Source organism: Equus przewalskii, chromosome 20 (assembly GCF_037783145.1).
Source record: "Equus przewalskii isolate Varuska chromosome 20, EquPr2, whole genome shotgun sequence".
NCBI lineage: Eukaryota > Metazoa > Chordata > Mammalia > Perissodactyla > Equidae > Equus > Equus przewalskii.
This window is the reverse complement of record NC_091850.1, coordinates 16,832,052-16,852,781: the sequence shown is the minus strand read 5'-3', so window position 1 is coordinate 16,852,781 and position 20,730 is coordinate 16,832,052. Positions and strand designations below refer to the sequence as shown.

The window sequence follows — 20,730 nt, the reverse complement described above, 5'->3', positions numbered from 1 at the left end:
TTAATTTCCTGTTCCAGGGAATAGAGATTATCATTTTATTCCACATAATTTTCTTTCATATAGTAATGTCCCTTTTTATGTCCATTCAGCGTTTTTGAGCATTCATTAATGTCAGGCAGTACATTAAATGGAAAATACCAAGATAGCCAAAGTAGGCCCTAGACTTTAATAAATACAGTTTTTTCAGGGAGATAGACTTATAAACTTTTAATTATATTGAATTATGTTGAATAAACATTAGTGGAGGGTTTTTGAATGTTGTAGCTTTATCATTTTGCCTTGTTCTTAAAGGCAGTACACTCTAGTTCCTCACTTTTATTTTTCAAAACATTATTAATTATTGTGTTGAATGCATCATTTCTTGAATAATAAGTTAGTGGGGTTTTTTTTTAATCAGGTTGCACTTCCTGCAGATGAAGATTATTTACCACTTAAACCTCGAGTTGGAAAAGCTGCAAAGGTCTGTACTTTGGTCAATACAGTTTGTACAGTTTTTTGAGTCTCTCTTTTTCCTAAAAATCTTAAAGGTCAACTCTTTCAAATGAGATGTTTATACTTCTACTGTGTATATTACCAAGAAGAAGCCACCTGAAGTCAAATATAGTGAGAACTTAATCAGTCAACAGCCATGCTGAAAACCAACCATCATGTTATGAGATTTTTAAAAATTAATGATTCTCAATCTTTTTAAAGAGTCTAATGAACATTATCAGCTTTCTCTAGGAAGAAAAAAGGCGTGTGTATAATAAGTTTGCATATAGTTTTAGGAGTTTAACAATCTTCTAATGAAACCTAAACTCGAATGCTTGTATTAGATGGATTTTCAGGTTCTGATAGACCTTGAATGATTAATATAAATTTTCTAAGTCATTTTCTCTAAATAAAAAAAGCAGTATGGTGGGGTCAACACAAAATCTTAAAGTCTAATAGATGTATCATTCTGCCTCTGCTGAGTGAACCGAAGTAGGGAATTTCACTTTTCAGAGCCTCAGAGTTCCCATCTGTGAAAGGAAGTAATGCCTATCTTACAGGTTATTGTGAAGATTACTAATACAGAAAATGTATTGCACAATGCCTACCACAAAGTGTGTCCTTGATAAATGGTAATGATTATTGTATTGTAATTAATAAGTTGTGTATATATAAGCATAATATAATAATTGAAACATTAGATACCAGAATTAGCTTCTGTGTTGTCTGGTTAAAGATTTTTTTATTCTTCCTAATTTTCTCTAGTGAGTGGCATATTTCCTAAATAGAATCATAAAGAAATGCTCCCAGAATGCTTCCGGGGGTAGTGTCTCTTGATTTTAAGTGTGCTTTGATGTGGGAGGGTATTTTCATGCAGATATTAATACTTTGTTTTTGTAGGAATACCCGTTCATTCTTGATGCTTTTCAAAGAGAAGCCATTCAGTGTGTTGATAACAATCAGTCTGTTTTAGTATCTGCACATACATCAGCGGGAAAAACTGTATGTGCTGAGTAAGTAGCTTTATTTCTTTTTGTTGTTGTTGTTAATGGTTTAATTTTTTTTATTGAATTCATAATAGTTTACATTGTTTTGAAATTTGAGTTGTACATATTTCTTGTCTGTCACCACGCAAGTGCTCTCCTTCACCCCCTGTGCCCACTCCCCACCCACCTCCCCTTGGTAACCATTGAGCTGTTTTCTTTGTCCATATTTTTGTTTATATTCCACATATGGGTGAAATCATGTAATGTTTGTCTTTCTCAGTCTGGCTTATTTTGCTTATCATAATACCCCCCATATCCATCCACGTTATTGCAAATAGGGTGTTTTTGTCTATTGTATATATATACCACATCATCTTTATCCAGTCATTGGATTGTTTCCATGTCTTGGCTATTGTGAATAGTGCTGTAGTGAACATAGGGGTACATATGTTACTTTGGATTATTGATTTCAAGTTGTTTGGGTAGATACCCAATAGTGGGATAGCTGGGTCATATGGTATTTCTATTTTTAGTTTTTTGAGGAATCTCCATACTGTTTTCCATAGTGGCTGCACCTGTTGGCATTCCCACCAGCAGTGTATGAGTTTCCCTTTTCGCCACATCCTCTCCAACATTTGTTGTTTTTTGTTTTGGTAATTATAGCCATTCTGACTGGTATAAGGTGATATCTCATTGTAGTTTTGATTTGCATTTCCCTAATAATTAGTGATGTTGAGCATCTTTTGGTGGGTCCATTGGCCATCTGTCTGTCTTCCTTGGAAAAATGTCTGTTCATTTTACATACCTCTACCCATTTTTTGATCAGGTTTTTTTGTTGTTGTTGTTGAGTTGTGTGAGTTCTTTATATAATTTGGAGATCAACCCCTTGTCTGATAAATGATTTGCAAATACTTTCTCCCAGTTAGTGGATTGTCTTTCCATTTTGTTCATGGTTTCCTTTGCTTTGCAGAAGCTTTTTAGTCTGATGTGGTCCCATTTGTTAACTTTTTCTTTTGTTTCCCTTACCCTTGTAGACATGGTATTCGAAAAGATGGGGCCAGTGTTGAAGACCAATGTCAAAGAGTGTACTGCCTATATTTTCTTCTAGGGTTTTTATAGTTTCAGTTCTTACCTTCAAGTCTTCAATCCATTTTGAGTTAATTTTTGTGTATGGTGCAAGATAATGGTCTACTTTCATTCTTTTGCATGTGGGTGTCCAGTTTTCCCAACACCATTTATTGAAGAGACTTGCCTTTCTCCATTGTATGTTCTTGGCTCCTTTGTCAAAGATTAACTGTCCATAGATGTGTGGTTTTATTTCTGGGCTTTCATTTCTGATCTGTTAATCTGTTTGTCTCTTTTTGTGTCAGTGCCATGCTGTTTTGATTGCTATAGCTTTGTAGTATGTTTTGAAGTCAGGGATTGTGATGCCTCCAGCTTTTTTTTTTCTCTCAGGATTGCTTTGGCTATTTGGGGTCTTTTGGTTGTTCCATATAAATTTTTGGATTCTTTGTTCTATTTCCGTGAAGAATGTCATTGGGATTTTGATTGGGATTGCATTGAATCTGTAAATTGCTTTAGGTAGTGTGGACATTTTAACTATTTTTGTTCTTCCAACCCATGAACATGGAATATCTTTCCATTTCTTTATATCTTCTTCAGTTTCTTTCAATGACATCTTATGGTTTTCTGTGTACAGGTCTTTCACTTCTTTGGTTAAGTTTATTCCTAGGTATTTTATTCTTTGTGTTGTGATTATAAATGGGATTGTATTCTTGATTTCTTTTTCTGCTAGTTCATTGTTAGGGTATAGGCATGCAACTGATTTTTTTAAATTGATTTTGTACTCTGCAACTTTGCTGTAGTTGTTGATTATTTCTAATAGTTTTATGGTGGATTCTTTAGAGTTTTGTATATATAAAATCGTATCATCTGCAAATAGGGAAAGTTTCACTTCTTCAGTGCCTACTTTATTATGTTGAGGTACTTTCCTTCAATACCCATTTTATTGAGAGTTTTTATCATAAATGGATGTTGGATCTTGTCACATGCTTTCTCTGCATCTATTGAGATGATCATGTGATTCTTATTCCTCTCTTTGTTTCTGTCGTGTATCACATTAATTTGCAGATGTTGAACCAGATTGCATCCCTGAAATGAATCCCACTTGATCATGGTGTGTGATTCTTTTAATGTATTGCTGTATTTGGTTTGCCAATATGTTGTTGAGGATTTTTGCATCTAAGTTCATCGGTGATATTAGCCTGTAGTTTTCCTTTTTCATGTTGTCCTTGTCTGGTTTTGGTATCAGGATAATATTGGCCTCATAGAATGTGTTAGGAAGTGTTCCATCTTCTTCAATTTTTTGCAATACTTTCAGAAGGTTAGGCCCTAACTCTTCTTTGAATGTTTGGTGGAATTCTTCAGAGAAGCCATCTGGTCCTGGACTTGGTTTTTTGGGAGGTTTTTGATTACTGTTTCAATCTCTGTACTTCTGATAGGTCTATTCAGATTCTCTATTCTTAATTCAGTTTTGGGACCTTGTATGTGTCTAGGAATTCATCCATTTTTCTAGGTTATCGAATTTGTCGGCATATAGTTTTTCATAGTATTCTCTCCTTTTGAATTTCTGCAGTATCTGTTGTAATTTCTCCTCTTTCATTTCTAAGTTTATTTATTTGAGCCTCCTCTCTTTTTTTCTTGGTGAGTCTGGCTCAGGGTTTGTCAGTTTTCTTTATCTTCTTAAAGAACCAGCTCTTAGTTTCATTAATCCTCTCTACTGTTTTTTTAGTCTCTATTTCATTTATTTCTGCTCTGAGTTTTATTATTTCCTACTTCTGCTGACTTTGGGCTTTGTCTGTTTTTCTTTTTCTCGCTCTGTTAGGTACATTTTAAGATTACTTATTTGAGGTTTTTCTTGCTTGTTGAGGTGGGCCTCTATTGCTATGAATTTCCCTCTTAGGACCACTTTTGCTGCATCCTAGAAGAGTTGGTATGTTGTGTTTTCATTTTCATTTGTCTCATGGTATATTTTAATTTCCACCTTGATTTCTTCAATGATCCAATGTTTGTTCAATAGCATGTTGTTTAGTCTCCACGTATTTCTAAGTTTCCCATTTTCGTTTTTGTGATTGATTTCTAGCTTCATAGCATTATGGTCAGAAAAAAATGGTTGGAATGATTTCAGTCTTCCTAAATTTATTGGGGCTTTCCTTGCTACCCAACATATGGTCTGTCTTTCAGAATGTTCCATGGGCACTTGAGAAGAATGTATATTCTTCTGTTTTTGGATGGAATGCTCTCTATATATCTATTAAGTCCGTCTGGTCAAGTGTTTCATTTAAATCTACTATTTCCTTGTTGACTTTTTGCCTGGATGATCTATCCATTGAAGTGAGTGGGGTGTTGAGATCCCCTACTGTTATTGTGTTGCTATTCATTTCTCCCTTTAGGTCTGTTAGTAATTGCTCTATGTACTTTGGTGCCCCTGTGTTGGGTGCATATATATTAATAAGCATTATTTCCTCTTGGTAGAATGTCCGTTTTATCATTATAAACTGCCCCTCTTTGTCTCTCTCGTTTTTTTTTTTTAACTTGAAGTCTGCTTTGCCTGATAAAAGTATGGCAACACCAGCTTTCTTTTGTTGGCCATTAGCTTGGAGTATTGTCTTCCATCCCTTCACTCTAAGCCTATGTTTGTCTTTGGAGCTGAGGTGCGTTTCCTGGAGGCGGCATATCGTTGGGTCTTGTTTTTTAATCCATCCAGTTGCTCTGTGTCTTTTGATTGGAGAATTCAGTGCATTGACATTTAGAGTGATTATTGTTATATGAGGGCTTAATGTGGCCATTTTATCTCTTGTTTTCTGGTTGTTCTATGTTCCCACTGTTTCTCTTCCTTTGTAGTTTTGACTGGCATTTCATTTTGTTGGTTTTCTGGGAGAGATTTCTCAGTTTTTTCTCTTTTTGTGATTTGTGGCTCTGAGGAAGATTTCTTTATAAATGAAATTTAGGTCTGTTAATATTTGCTTTATATCTTTAAGTGCTCCTATGTTAGGTGCAAAATACTTAGAAATGTGCTATCTTTTATGTTGGATCGACCACTTTATCATTTCTAATGCCCTTGTCTCTTATTGCAATCTTTGTTTTAAAGTCTGTTTTGTCTAATATAAGTATAGCTATCCCAGCTTTCTTTTGGTTTCCATTTGCATAGAATATCTTTTCCCAGCCCTTCACCTTCAGTTGTATGTGTTCTTACATCTGAAGTGAGTCTCTTGTAGGCAGCATGTAGCCGAGTCTTATTTTTTTTAATCCATTCAGCCACTCTGTGTCTTTTGATTGGAGAATTCACTCATTTGTATTTAAGGTAATTATTGATATGTATGTACTTATTGCTATTTTGTTAACTGTTTTATGGCTGTTTTTTAGTTTCTCTCTGTTTCTTCTTCTCTTGCTCTCTTCCTTTGTGGTTTTTAAATGAAATTTTTAAAATAACTTTGTTCCTCATCTCACCCTTTAAAAGTTTAAATTTTTTTCTATTTGATTTCTGCAAGTAAAGAGAGTTTTACTTCTTCCTTTCTATTTTGGATACCTTTACTTTTCTTTTCTTGCTTTATTGAACTAGCTAGCATGTGCAGTAAAATGTTGAATAGAAGTGATAAGAGAGGACATTCTTGCCTTATTCCTGATATTACAGGAAAAACACTGTCTTTCATCATTAAGCATGCTGTTGTCTGTAGGTTTTTCAATAGTTTTATCAGTTTGAGGATGTTCCCTTCTATTCCTAGTTTGCAGTGAGTTTGTGTGTATATGTGTGTATATATGCATATAAAATAGCTATTGGATTTTATCAGATGCTTTTTTTGCATGTATTGAAATGATACATTTTCTTTTTTGTTCTACTGTGATGAATACATTGATAGGTTTTCAAGTAATAAACCATCGTGAGATAAACTCCACTTGGTCGTGATACATGACCCTATTAATATATTTTTGGATTACATTTGCTCAAGTTTTCTAAGAATTTTCATGTTTATGTTCATGAGGGATATTGGGCTATAGTTTTATTGTAATGTTTCTTTCTGGTTTTGGTATGAGGGTAATGTTTGCTTCTCTGTTTTTTCATGACTAGTCTGGTAGAGTTCTATGAATCATATTGATCTTCTCAAAGAACAGGTTGTAAGTTTCATTTTTTTTTTTCTGTTTTCTATTTCATTGATGTAGACTCTCATCTTTATTTCCTTTCTTCTGCTTACTTTGGGCTTCATTGGCTCTTTTTCTAGTTTTTTTAAGGAGGAAAGGTGAGGTCATGGATTTGAGACTTTTCTTTTTCTAATACAGGCAATTAGTGCTATAGATTTTTCTTTAATATTGCTGTGGCTGCATTACGAATTCTGTTATGTTTGATTTGATGTGTCTGGGAAATGTTTTTGATATGTTTTGAAATGTATGATCTACATTTCTATATGGCATCATTTTCCATCTGCCTGTAGGAACTCCTGTAAAATTTATGGTGGGACAAGTCTCCTGATGAAAAATTCTTTCAACTTTTGTGTATCTAAAATGTCATTTACTTTGGGGCAAGCCCCATGGAATAGTAGTTATGTTGGGCATTTTCTACTTTGGTGGCATGGGTTTGCAGATTCATATCCCAGACGTTGACCTAAACCACATGCCAGCCACGCTGTGGCAGTCTCCTGCATATAAAGTAGAGGAAGATTGTCACAGATTTCAGCTGAGGACTAATCTTCCTCAGCGAAAAAAATAAAATGTTGTTTACTTTGCCTTCATTTTTGAAAGATATTTTCACTCAGTATAGATTTCTAATTTTTTTAAGAATGTCTTTTGACTAGAATAGTTTATGACAAGAAATCCACTGTCATCCTTACCTTGGTCTTCTGTAAATAATGTGTCTTTTTTCTTGGCTACTTTTAAGAGTTTATGAGTGATTTTAAGCAATTAGTTTATGATGTGCCTTGGTGTAGTTTTTTGCATGTTTTTTTGTGCTTTGGGTTTGTTTTTCAGTGCTCCCCAGGGCTCTTCTCCTTTAAGAACTCTAATTACAGTTGTTTTACTTAGGCCACTTAAAGTCTGACAACTTGGGGGCTGGCCCCGTGGCTGAGTGGTTAAGTTCGCACGCTCTGCTGCAGGCGGCCCAGTGTTTCATTGGTTCATATCCTGGGCGTGGACATGGCACTGCTCATCAAAGCACTCTGAGGCAGCGTCCCACATGTCACAACTAGAAGGACCCACAACGAAGAATATACAACTATGTACCCTGGGGCTTTGGGGAGAAAAAGGAAAAAATAAAATCTTTAAAAAAAAAAGAGAAAGAAAAAAAGTCTGACAACTCACTGATGCTATGTTCATTTTCCTGGTATTTGATTTTGGGTCTTTTCTAATGCAGTATCTTCAGATTCTTTAATCTTTGCTTCTGCATTGTCTGATCTGTTATTAATCCCATTCAGTGCATTTTTTATCTCAGACGTAGTTTTGTTAGAAGTTCATTGGTGTGTGTGGGTCTTTTTGCTTTGTTTTTATGCTTTCCATGTCTTCTTAACTTTCCTCTAGCTTCTTGAGCAGATGGAATACAGTTTAAAAACTGTTTAAATGTCCTTGTTACTCCTACTTTCATCTATGCTGTCTCCTAATCTGTTTTGATTGATTGATGTTTCCCTTAGCTACTCCTACTTTCATCTATGCTGTTTCCTAATCTGTTTTGATTGATGGATGTTTCCCTTAGCTATAGGTCAGCATTTTCCGGCTTCTTTGCAGACTGCTTTGATGGGATGTTTGGCTGTTTTTAACTTCATCACTGACTTTAAGCAGTTTGATTATGATGTGACTTTATATAGTTTTCATGTTTCTTGTGTTTGAATTTGTTGGGTTGCTCAGAGCTGTGGGTTTGTTATAGTTTTCATCAAATTTGGGAACATTTCAGCCATTTTTTGTCTCAAATAATTCTCCCTCCTCCCAGTCCTGTGGGGGCTTCAATTATACTTAAATCAGACCAATTTAAGTTGTCTTGCAGCCTGCTGATACTCTGTTTATTATTTTATATTTTGGTGTTCATTTTCTGTATTTGCTTTTGAGCAGCTTCTCTTGATATGGCTTCAAGTTTATTCATCTGTTCTCTGTAACATCTAATCTGCTTTTAGTCCTATCCAGGGTGTTTCATCTCAGACATTAGATTTTTCATCTAGAAAAGTTTGATTTGGTTCTTTTAATGTTTCCCATGTTTCTGCTATACAAACCATTCAATCTCTAATCAGTCTTCTTGAACATATAGAATATAGTTATAGTAGCTTTCAGTGTTCTTGTGTACTATCTTCTATCTCATTTTTTGGATGTGTTTTTACTGATTTTCTTTTTTTTTTACTCATTATAGGTTGCATTTTATTGCCTTTCTTTGCATATCTGGTTATTTTTGATTCCTTGCCAAGACATTGTGAATTTTACCTTCTTAGGTGATGAATATTTTTGCGTTTCTATTAATATTTTTGAGCTTTGTCCTGGGATAAAATTATTTGAAAAATATGTAATCCTTTCAAGGCTTGCTTTTATGATATTTTTAGGCAGGACTAGAGCAGCATTTAGTCTGGGTTTGATCTTCCCCATTACTTAATCAATATACTTCTTGGTATTCTATTTAGTATCTTGTGAATTACCAATTTTTCCACTGTGTCTTGTAGGAATCTGAATTATTTCCAGCCATGTGTGAGATTTGGTCATTTTTATCTCTGCTCCTTTCGGTTGGTTTTTCCCTCACCTTGGGTGGTTTCCTAATACTTACTCACTGATTATTACTTACCTGAAGACATGCAGATGCTCAGCAGATGTTCGGCACTCTCCCCCTCTGCAGCTCTTTCCTCTCTCCTCACTGGAGTCCAGCCCCCTTGGCCACCCCAGACTCCCACTTCTGTCTGTTCAACTTAGGGAAACTTCCAGGATCTACCTCCTGGAATCCTGGCTTGGAAACTCTCTAGGAAATAATCTGGGATTCCTTCATTTGATTCCCCCTTCTCAGGAATTACTATGCTTATATCCAGTGAAATCACTGTTTCGTATACTTTCTCCTGTTTTATAGTTGTTTCAGGTGGATAGGTGAAGCCAGTCCCCTGTTACTGCATCTAGGCTGTAAATGGATGGTTTTGTGTTTTTTTTCCTGTTTTATCTCCTCAAACCCCCTGTACATAGTTGTATATTTTAGTTGCAGATCCTTCTAGTTGTGGGATGTGGGACGCCACCTCAACGTGGCCTGACAAGTGGTGCCATGTCTGCGCCCAGGATCCGAACCCTGGGCCACTGCAGCGGAGCGTGTGAACTTTAACCACTCGGCCACGGAGCCGGCCCCCGATATTATTTTTAATGTACATTCTGTATTACTACAGTCGTTCACATATCTAATTTATAGGGAATTATATACGTATTGTCTATGTTCTAAATTTTTTTAATAGGTATCTTTTCTTCTAAAATGTATTTAAGGACCATGGTTCTGGAGTCTTGCCACTCAAAGTATGATACTTGGACCAGACACATGGGTATCACCTGGGAACTTGTTAGGCAGAATTTCAGGCTCCACCCTAAAACTACTGGATCATAATCTACAGTTTAACAAGATTACCAGGTGATGAATATGTCCTTAAAGTTTGAGAGGAACTGGGCCATTCTGAAAGTGGACTGTACTCTTTATTGTAGATGGTATTTTGCAATCTGTTGTAGATGCACTTTTGTGAGTTATCATTTTTTTTTTCCTTGATGTTTGCAGCTATCACCACTATCTAGTTCCCAAACATCTTCGCCATGGCGTTAAACAGTCCATTAAGCAGTCATTCCCAATTCCCTTACTTCCACTTCCTTTCAGCCACCTATCTGCTGTTCATATGGATTTCCCTTTTCTGAGCATTTCATATAAATGGAATCATATAATATGTGGCCTTTAGTTTCTGTCTTGTTTCACTAAGCATACTGTTTTCAAGGTTCGCTCATGTTGGAGCATGTAGAACTGCATTCCTTTTTATGGCTGATTAATATTGTATGGATATACCACATTTTGGTTTCATTCATCAATTTGTGGACATTTTGGTGTTTTTAATTTTTTTCTCTATTATGAATGATGCTGTTAGAAACATTTGTGTACAAGTTTTTGTTTGAACACTTGTTCTTACTTTCTCCAGGATACCAGGCATGTAATTACTGAGTCATATTTAATTTTTAACTTTTTGAGGAACCACCACACTGTTTCCACAACAGCTTCATCATTATATATTCCCACCAGCATTGTACAAGAGTTCCAATTTCTCCATATCCTCACCAACACTTATCACCTTTTTAAAAAATTATAGCTATTCCATTGATTATGAAGTGGTAGCTCATTGTGGTGTTGATTTACATTTCCTTAACGACTAATGATATTGAGCATGTTTTCTGTGCTCATTGGCCATTTGTATGCCAGGAGAAATGTCTGCTCAAGTCCTTTGTCCATTTATTCATTGGGCTGTCTTGTTACTGAGTTGTGATAGTTCTTTTATATTCTGAATACTAGTTTCTTGCCAGCTATATGATTTGCCCAAGTTCTCTCCTATTCTGTAGGTTGTCTTTTCACTTTCTTGAGAGTGTCCTTTGAGGCACAAACGTTTTTAATTTGATGAACTGCAGTTTATATTTTCTTCTGTTGCTTGTGTCATATTTAAGAGACCATTGCCTAATCCAAGCTCACAAAGATTTATCCCTAAGTTTCCTTCGGAGAGTTTTGTAGTTTTAGCTCTTATATTAGGTCTTTGATTCATTTTGAGTTAATTTCTGTATAAATTGTAAGGTAAAGTACAACTTCATTCTTTTGCATGTGAGTATCTAGTTGTCTCAGCACCATTTGTTTAAAGACCGTTTTTTCCCCATAGTCTTTGCACCCTTTTTGAAAATCAGTTTGGGTTTATGTGCTAACTTTTAGCAATTTATAGCATATTTTATTTATCCGTTATGGAGAAATTGTAGCTTTTCTATTGGACACCTGAATTAGGTACTCTTAACTCTAAGCACCTAAAGAATAGAGAAGAACATAGAGAAAAGACAGACAAAAATCGCCAATGACCCCATCCATTCTCTTTACCTTGGCATGTTGGTGGAAATATTTCATGGGTTCTGGAATGTTTTTTTCCCTTGGGATAGTCAGGGCTTATCTGGTCACTATATATTATTAGTTCCTTCATAACCTTGGCTTAGGTATAACTCACAATTTTTCTTTTTGTAGGGAGAGTTAGAGGAGTGAAGCTTGGATCTTAGAGTGTCATTCTAATGTTATCAGCCAATTGCAGAATAGTCTTGATCCATTTTTCAGCCTCAAACACTTTATGGTCCTTTACGGCCCCAGTTCTGTACAGTAGAGTAGGACTACTTAATAGTTCACCCCTTTTGAGAAAGCGCTCAAGTCAGAAACTAGTTTCCTCCCAAGGCAAAGATTTAGAAGAGGTTTGACTACTTTTAGTTCAATTATTTTCTATCATTTAGAGAAGCACAGAGTATGTTTGGTGCATTATCCACTTATGAAGCCAACATATATAGTCATTAGAATTCCGGGCATTCATGTAGCCTTGCTTTCATTTTTCCTACAAGAGGAGAGAAATTTTCACAAATATTCTGAAACCTGCTCTTAAACTTTGGGTTAGAAAATCATGAAAAGAAATTTAAGAAATTCATTAGGGTTATGGACAGTTTTGAAAATCTGGTGAGGGCTGCTGTTGAAAACAGGCTGGTAGTTATTCAAAAAGTTAAACATGGAATTATCATGTGACGCATCAATTTCATACCCCAAGGCACTGAAAATGAATACTCAAATACTTGTATACAAGACTGTTAGTAGCAGCACTATTCACAATAGTGAAAAGATAGAAACAACTCAGAAGTCCATCACTGGATGAATGGATAAATAAAATGCGGTATATTCATACACTGAAACATTACTCAGCCATAAAAGTGATGAAATACTGATACATGGTACAATGTGGATGAACCTCAAAAACATGTGGAGTACGAGAAGGCAGACCCAATAGGTCACATACTGTATTATTTCATTTGTGTGAAATATCCCAAATAGGTAAATCCATAGAGACAGAGACCAGGATGCCAGGGGTTGTTGACAGGAGGGGAGCAACGGATAACTGTTTAATGGATACAGGGTTTTTTTGTTGGAGGAGAGCAATAAAAAATGTTTTAGAATCAGGTTGAGCTGGTAATTGCACAAGAGTGAATGTACTAAATGAATTTGTACACTTTAAAATGGTTAATTTGGTGTTATATGAATTTCACCACAAGCAAAAAATCTGGTATATATTTGTATATGTGTACCGGATTTTATGATTTCAAGGAGTAGTTCATGGATGTCAGATAAAAATTTCCTGTCAGAATTCAAGGACTTCATGTAAACTCCAACTTTAGCTGTTAACTGTGGCAAATATAACATTTTATTTGTAAATCTGGTACTAGAATAAACATGTTGGTACCAGATTGTTTATCTATGCAATTGATTAGTTTTCCTGGCACTGCTGGTTTTTTATTCCATGTAAAGCTTTTTTTTTTTGAGGAAGATTAGCCCTGAACTAACATCTGCTGCCAATGCTCCTCTTTTTGCTGAGGAAGACTGGCTCTGAGCTAACATCCGTGCCTATCTTCCTCTACTTTATGTCTGGGACGCCTGCCATAGCATGGCTTGCCAAGCAGTATGTAGGTCTGCACCCAGGATCTGAAACCAGTGAATCCTGGGCCACCGAAGCAGAATGTGCAAACGTAACCACTGTGCCACCAGGCTGGATCCTCCATGTAAAGCTTTTTTAAACAGCTTTATTATTATATAATTTGCATACCATTTAATTCACCCATCATAACTGTAGTTCAGTGAGTTTTAATAAATTTGTACAGTTGTGGAGAACCCTCACCAGTTTTAGACTTCATCCATACAGTTCTTTTGTGTGTGTTTGCTTTCAGACCTATTCCTGCCTCCAACCCTAGGCAGATACTGATCAGCTTTCTGTAGGTGTAGATTTGTCTTTTCTAGAAATTTCATATAAATGAAATCATATGGAATGTTTTATGTCTTTCTTTTTTCACGTAGCGTAATGTTTTTGAGATTCGTTCATGATGCATATATCACTAGTTCATTTCTTTTAATTGATAAGTAGTAGTACATTTTATGGATACTCATGACATTTTGTTTATTTAGTCGCTAACATTTGAATTATTTTGTGTTTTTAGCTATTATGAATAATACTGATACAAATGTTCATGTACAGGTCTTTGGACATGTTTTCATTTCTCTTGGGTAGATACCCAATTCTTTGTTATTTAGGTTATGGTTTTCTGTTCCCTCAGGGTTGGTTTCTGGGTACTTGTCACTTTTCTTCTGGTCTGGAGCTTTAATATACCTACTCATACTGCTTGATAGAGTACATTTTTGTTTCCTCATGGTGCTCTTATCTGGTCGCAGCTGCCACATACCACTACAGGCTGGGGATCAGGCACTGTGTATTCTGGGCCTGGCACCAGCAGGGGCTCCTCAGCTCCAGCCACTGACTTCTTTTCTCTCTGAGCAACTGATCAATGGCAGATCTGGAGCACCGGGCAGGGGGAGGGGTACTCTCCTTCCCCAGCACTTCCCCTAGCCCCTGCTTGTCTCTGAACAGATTTCTGGGCCATTGCAGGACTTTGCTCTTTCCCTTTCTGTGCCGCCACTACCAAGCTCTCCGCACTATGCTCCGGAGGATTCTGGGGCTAGAGTACCAGGCAGGGGCCGGCACGCCTCTCTCGGCAGTGTACTTTCCCCTCTGTGGCTGCCACACTCTTTACACCGTGCTCCGGACGACTGTGGGGCTGCGAACTTTCCCCACCGCCAACTTCTCTGCGCCTTACTCTAGGCGATCCTGGGGCTGGTGTGCTGGGCAGGGACAGGGCACCTCCCTCACCTGTGCACTTTCCTTGCCCCCACTGTCACACTCTCTGCACCATGCTCTAGATGATTCTCAGGCTGGGGTGCCGAGTGGGGATGGGGGTCCTCTCCTCACCTGCACCCTTTCCCTGGTGCCACTACCACGCTCACTGTACTGTGCTCTGGACGATACTGGGGCTGGAGTACCGGATGGGGACAGGGCACCCTTTTTACCTGTGCACTTCCCACCACCACAGCACGTCCCTCTCCACCAAGCTCCTGCGGATCAGTTTCCACTTCCCCCAGAGGATCCAGCCCTACGACCACCTTCAGGCGTATGGCTGCGTGGGTCTCCCAGACGTCTTTTGTGGTGTGTGTATGTCTTTTCTTGGTGTATGAATGTCCTTTTGGTTGTGTCTTAGAGGGGAGAGTCCAAGGGAAGAGCTCACTCTGCCATGATGCTGACTGGTATTATCTTTTTTTATACCTGTTTTAGTGAGTATGTAGTGATGTGATGTAGTGGTTTTATGACTAATGATGTTAAATATCATTCCATGTGCTTATCAGCCATTTGTATATCTTAAATGAAATCTATTTTACTCTTTTGCTGATTTTTTAAATTGGGTTGTTGATCTTATTGCATTGTAAACAGTTCTTTATAGTACCCTAATGGTGTCTTTTGTAGAGCAAAAGATTTTAATTTTGATGTTCAGCTTCTCAGGTTTCCTTTTTTCCATGGCAATATCCCTTTTATTGATATTAATCAAAGTATGAGGTCTTGTACATCAGAAAAAAATTGCATTATGCACAACTACATATAAAGACGTAAAAATACACATACACCAACCAGTTAATCTCAACTAGTCAACCCTTGAATGTGTCTTCAATTTTGATCATCAGTGCTTTGGAAAGAACATATGTAAACTCAGCACAGGGTTGGCCTTTTGGGGTCTTAGAGCATTCACAGCACAAGGTGTTCACCTTTGAAAGTAGTGAAACATGTAAACTTTGGGCAGGCATTGGTAACACAGTGCCTCAATACCTAGCTCTTGGGCAGCCTGCCTTGGCAGTGGAGCCCAGTCATGGTCCCATATGCTCCTTTGACCAGTGAGGACTGCAGGCCTTACTGTGTTTGAAGCAGACATGTTATATCACCCCTGTTGGAGAAGCTGTACGAATGAAGGAGTACATTTGCTTCTAGTCTACTTAAAGTCATTCTTTAGGGTCATTTCAGAATGGTGACTTGGCTAAAGTTTTCTAATCCTAAACTCTCTGGCCAAACTCCAGCAAAGCCTGCTGCAGCTTAAGAGTTCTGGGTCAGGTTACAAGTTACCAAATGGTAACAGAGAAGAATTTCACTGCAGATTCCAAATGTCTTTCAGTCACTTAAATTAGCTTAAGTGGCTCCCTCCATAAGTAAATGAAGGGTTTGGGTTCTAGCAGTTGGCTGGTGACCCCCAAGCCTGTTAGAAAAATGAAGGCTATAAACTTATCAAAATAAACATCTAGGGGATTTGGACACCATGACAAACCACTTTGCTCTTGGAAACCCTAGAGATCAAAGCCACACTCTGTCCTCTTATCACAGGCTCCCTGTCTGTTCACAGTTTTCCTAATTCCCCTACCTTCAATAGTGTCAATCTTTGCCTTAAACAGAGAGCGAAAAAGACTAACTTATTTTTTTCCCTTTTCTTTACCCCCTCCCATACAACTTCTTCCTAGGGGAGGTAGGCGAAGGTGCATTCCTCCTTGGGCTGGCTTGGCGTTGGAAAGTACTTGCTATGTCCACGATGCTCCAGTTCTGGTCTAGAGGGGTAGAGTATTAATGGTGGCAGATCAGGAGGGACAGACGAAAGATGTCCTGGCCATTGTGCTTTTAGTCACCATGCAAAAATGCTTAGGTGACTTCTCTCCTGGTAGCTTGCTTCTGTAGGTGACTTTGAGGAGTTGCCATTGAGTCTAGTGAGGGAGACTGAAGGTACAAAGCAGAGATTTTCCTCATCTGTATGTCCTTGGTAATCCCATGAAGAAAGATTCCATTTAGTGACTCAGCAAAAATCTGTGGTTCCATGACACCTTGAAATTCCAAGTAAAATCAGTCTCTCTCTCAAAAGAAAAGTAAACATTGTCATATTATAATCAGAGTCAATCAGGATAATGAGATGAAAAGGAGAGAAAGGAAAATTGTTTTAATGTGAAGAAAGGAGCACGTGGTCCAATAGAAGCCAACCATTGTCATTTCCTCACGCTGCCTTTCCTGGGGTCTGAAGCATTTCAGCACTAACCCAGGCCAGTGTCCAGTGACTTCATCACCACGAATCCCAAGATGGAGGCCCAGGATGCAAGCTTCCCATTACCACTAATCTGAGCCTCGGGGATGATGTTGTCCATGACCACTTAGATCATGGCACCAGCGGCAAAGGCCAGAGCATAGGGCAGGATGGGCTCAGCCAGCACCTCAGCAAACGCACCAAAGACCCCAGCCAGAGGCTCTACCATACCACTTAGTTGTCCATACCAGAAGACTCTCCAGGTAGAGAAGCCAGCCCCTCACAAAGGGAGGCTGACAGCAAGGGCCTCTGGAAAATTCTGGATAGCAATTCCAGTGGCTAAATTTCCTGGCACTCTCGAAGGTGGCAGATGCCATCTTTTCTACAGCTCCAAATCCAACTCCGACAGCAAGACCCTCTGTAGGCAGAGGACTGCAGTGTTTCCTCATTGTTTTATAAACTGACAGGCCGAAGCTCTAAACTTTTGGAGGCACGTGTATAGAACCAAAGGTGTTTTATTCACAAGAAATGGGGTACCCATTGGTAATCCATTGATATTAGTAATTAAGTTACATTAAATCTAAGAGAACAGAGTTAAAAATGTTCATTTAGAGCACTACACTTCAGACTTATAATAATAATAATTACTGTAATAGTTTGTCAGTAGCAAATAGAATAAGATATTAATTAGTGTTTTGCAAAGTCCATTGAAGATGAGTAATTAGGGAAAATTTGGATATTATTTATATATTAATAGAATTTTTCAACTCATATGCTTTTAAGAAAAGGTTTTGTAAATACTTTATTCTTATTTGTTTTCACATTTTTAGGTATGCCATTGCATTAGCCTTAAGGGAAAAACAGCGTGTAATATTTACCAGCCCAATTAAGGCTTTGAGTAACCAGAAATACCGTGAAATGTATGAAGAATTTCAAGATGTTGGTCTGATGACTGGAGATGTTACTATTAATCCTACAGCATCTTGTCTTGTTATGACCACAGAGGTAATTTATGTGGTGCCTCATCCAGTTTTTCCTTTTTAATTTAGTTAATGTGTCTATTCAATTAGAATATCTAATGTTTTATCACCTGTTCTATATAGATAAAATGTAATACTTTACTTTCTGAGTAGATTTACTTCAAAGAGTTTTAAGGTTCATCTTAAAACATTCTAGCAATTATATAAATTTAGTTGTAAATTACAAATATTTCTGTTGCTCATATAATAGAGATAGTTTTTTCTTCAAGTATTTTTAAAGACTTATTGTCAGTGACATGAAAATACTTTGATGGATTTGAATACATAGTTTCATTTACATAGTGACTCTTCCCTGTGATTTTTTTCTTCTGCATCTGAGTGTTAATACAAATAGATAAACAGCTAACTTTTTAAAAAAATGCCCAAGTATGTTTAGCTTCTTCCTATAATCACAGTTAAATTTTACATATACTTATAACATTTTACATTTGGCCATGATTAGCTGTCTTTACTGTACTAACTACTTTTGTATATATTTGAATTATATCCTTGCATTTTATGAGGACACAGTACAATAGAGACCATAAATTAGCTTCTGATCTACAGAGTCTACTAAAAGCATTGTTCACTTTTCACTTTGGTGCCCAAAGTAAATTTATTTTGCCTTCTCAAAACTTGCTTCCATCTGTGGAAGATTTTCTTTAACTCAAAAATCAGGATAATGGGGGGCCAGCCCCATGGCCAGGTGGTTAAGTTCATATACTCTGCTTTGGCAGCCCAGGTTTTTGCCAGCTCACTTCCTGGGCGTGGACCTAGGACTGCTCATCAAGCCATGCTGAGGCAGCATCCCACATGCCACAACTAGAAGGACCCACAACTAAAAATATACAACTATGTACCATGGGGCTTTGGGGAGAAGAAGGAAAAATAAAATCTTTAAAAAAAAAATACCAGGATAATGGGGGGCTGGCCCAGGTGGTGTAGTGGTTAAGTTCGTGTGTTCCACTTCAGTGGCCCAGGGTTCACAGGTTCAGATCCCTGGCACGGACATAGACACCGCTCATCAAGCCATGCTGTGGCAGCGTCCCACATACAAAATAGAGGAAGGTTGGCACAGATGTTAGCTCAGGTCAATCTTCCTCACCAAAAAAAAAAAAAAAAAAAAAATCAGGGTACTAGTTGCCAGAAAGTTATTCATTTTGTGAGATGAGGCAGAAAATAATGGATAAGCAGTATGAGATCCAGTATGTTGGATAGAAGATAATTTTAAGTTGCTGTTGTATCCTAATAAGTGTGAATCTTGGGATAAATGCTGTAGATATAAGAAAGTGGCTTCATATTCAAGATATATGAAGGTAGAGGTGGTGATAGTTATCTCCATGGATTGTATCTGATTACTAACTGTTGAGAAGTCATTATTTTAGATTTATGAGAAAAGGAATATAATTTGATTTATGAAATATATTTAAGATACATAACTCTTAAAATTATTTTAATTTCTCCGTTAAAAGAATTTCCAAGATTCCTTGTTAGAAAGAAGAGCTTTTGTTATGTCAAATCCTGCTAAGTCTCCTATTTTTTCTTTAGATTTTGAGAAGTATGCTGTACAGAGGTTCTGAAGTTATGCGAGAAGTTGCTTGGGTCATATTTGATGAAATTCATTACATGAGAGATTCAGGTATATTCTGTCGTATTGTTGAGATGTGTGCCATGTATTTTCCTTAAGAATAGCATTAAGAATTTAGAACAAGTAGTTGTTAAATATTGCTTTGAGTTTTCATGTGGCTAGAGTTCTAGTAAACTAAATTGTGGACATGATATAATATTTCCAGTAGGGTCTCATTCAACTATAGCTTCTTAATAGTAATTGTTCTGGGTGAGAAAACGCAAATTCAAATAAAACAAATGGAATTAAAACTTGTTTGCTTTTAATACGGAGCTGTCTAATATGACTAATGTTAAAGAGTTTCTAAACTGTCTAGCCTACAAAGTTAACTTTCTTGATTTCTATTAAGTAATTTTTAATTTTTTAAAAAACTAAGAAATGCATATTTATGGTAAAAAATAAATAAAATGAGGATTATGAAATAAACATGAGCCAAAAGAGAAGTTATAAATATCTTTTAAACTCTTACGCTATTATAATGGAAAAGAAAGTGTACTTTGGATTTTAGGTGGAACTGGGAGGGCTGATGTTAACAAACAAGTTTAAAAGTTAAATGTTTAATTTGTGTGCACTTAAAATAAAACTTGGTGATTTTTTTGTTTTGTTTGTTTTTAAAGATTGGCACCTGAGCTAACAACTATTGCCAGTCTTCCTTTTTTTTTTTCCTGGTTATTCTCTCCAAATTCCCCCAGTACATAGTTGTATATTTTAGTTGTGGGTCCTTCTAGTTGTAGCATGTGGGACGTCGCCTCAGTGCGGCGTGGCAGGTGGTGCCATGTCTGCGCCCAGGATCCAAACCAGCGAAAACCTCGGCTGCCGAAGCGGAGCGGGCGAACTTAACCACTTGACCATGCTGCCGGCCCCAAAACTTGGTTTTTATTTAAAGTGAAGCACTGAGTTCATTTGTGTTCATAGTGAAAGTAATGCGATTTAAGAAATCACTTACCCTTTTCAAATTCATAAAATTAAGTTCTGAACAGAGTTGTGTTTATTTATTTATTCTTTTTTGGTTAATGATAGGTTACAATATTGTGAAAGTTCAGTTGTACATTAATGTTTGTCAGTCGTGAATCTTGTATTGATTTGTTTATTTTAGGGGGAAATTCTCAACTGCCTTTCTGGTTATTTTTCCATTTTGGTGAAAAGTGACTTACAGTTTTTCTGTTCAAGTCTTTCATCTCTAGAGATCATGAGGGTAGTTTGGATGAAAGATGCCATATGGAATAGTAATGGTGTTTCTTCTAAGTTTGTTTCTGTAATTTTATAGAAGCCATTAACTTCTGCTTCTCAAAGTGAGATGGAAATACTATTTCCATTGTTGTGGGATTCTTGTTGGGCTCTTTGAAAAAGATTCAGTCTGGAGCTATTCATGGCAGGGTGTTATTTCAGAGTACATTGTGTTTATAGTGGTTTAGTCTGCTATCTTTCTGCTGGATAGATTCAT

The 20,730-nt window shown here is 37.0% G+C and overlaps 1 protein-coding gene across 1 annotated transcript in view; it reads left to right on the top strand.

The window, feature by feature from the left end:
* The window catches only part of MTREX (Mtr4 exosome RNA helicase), a 116,217-nt gene that overhangs the window by 14,104 nt on the left and 81,383 nt on the right, over positions 1 to 20,730 (top strand). Inside the window, exons 4-7 of the mRNA XM_008532402.2 lie at positions 398 to 460; positions 1,372 to 1,484; positions 17,471 to 17,645; positions 19,208 to 19,298. Of these exons, the coding sequence (XP_008530624.1) occupies positions 398 to 460; positions 1,372 to 1,484; positions 17,471 to 17,645; positions 19,208 to 19,298 (442 nt within the window). The remainder of the gene's footprint in view (positions 1 to 397; positions 461 to 1,371; positions 1,485 to 17,470; positions 17,646 to 19,207; positions 19,299 to 20,730) is intronic.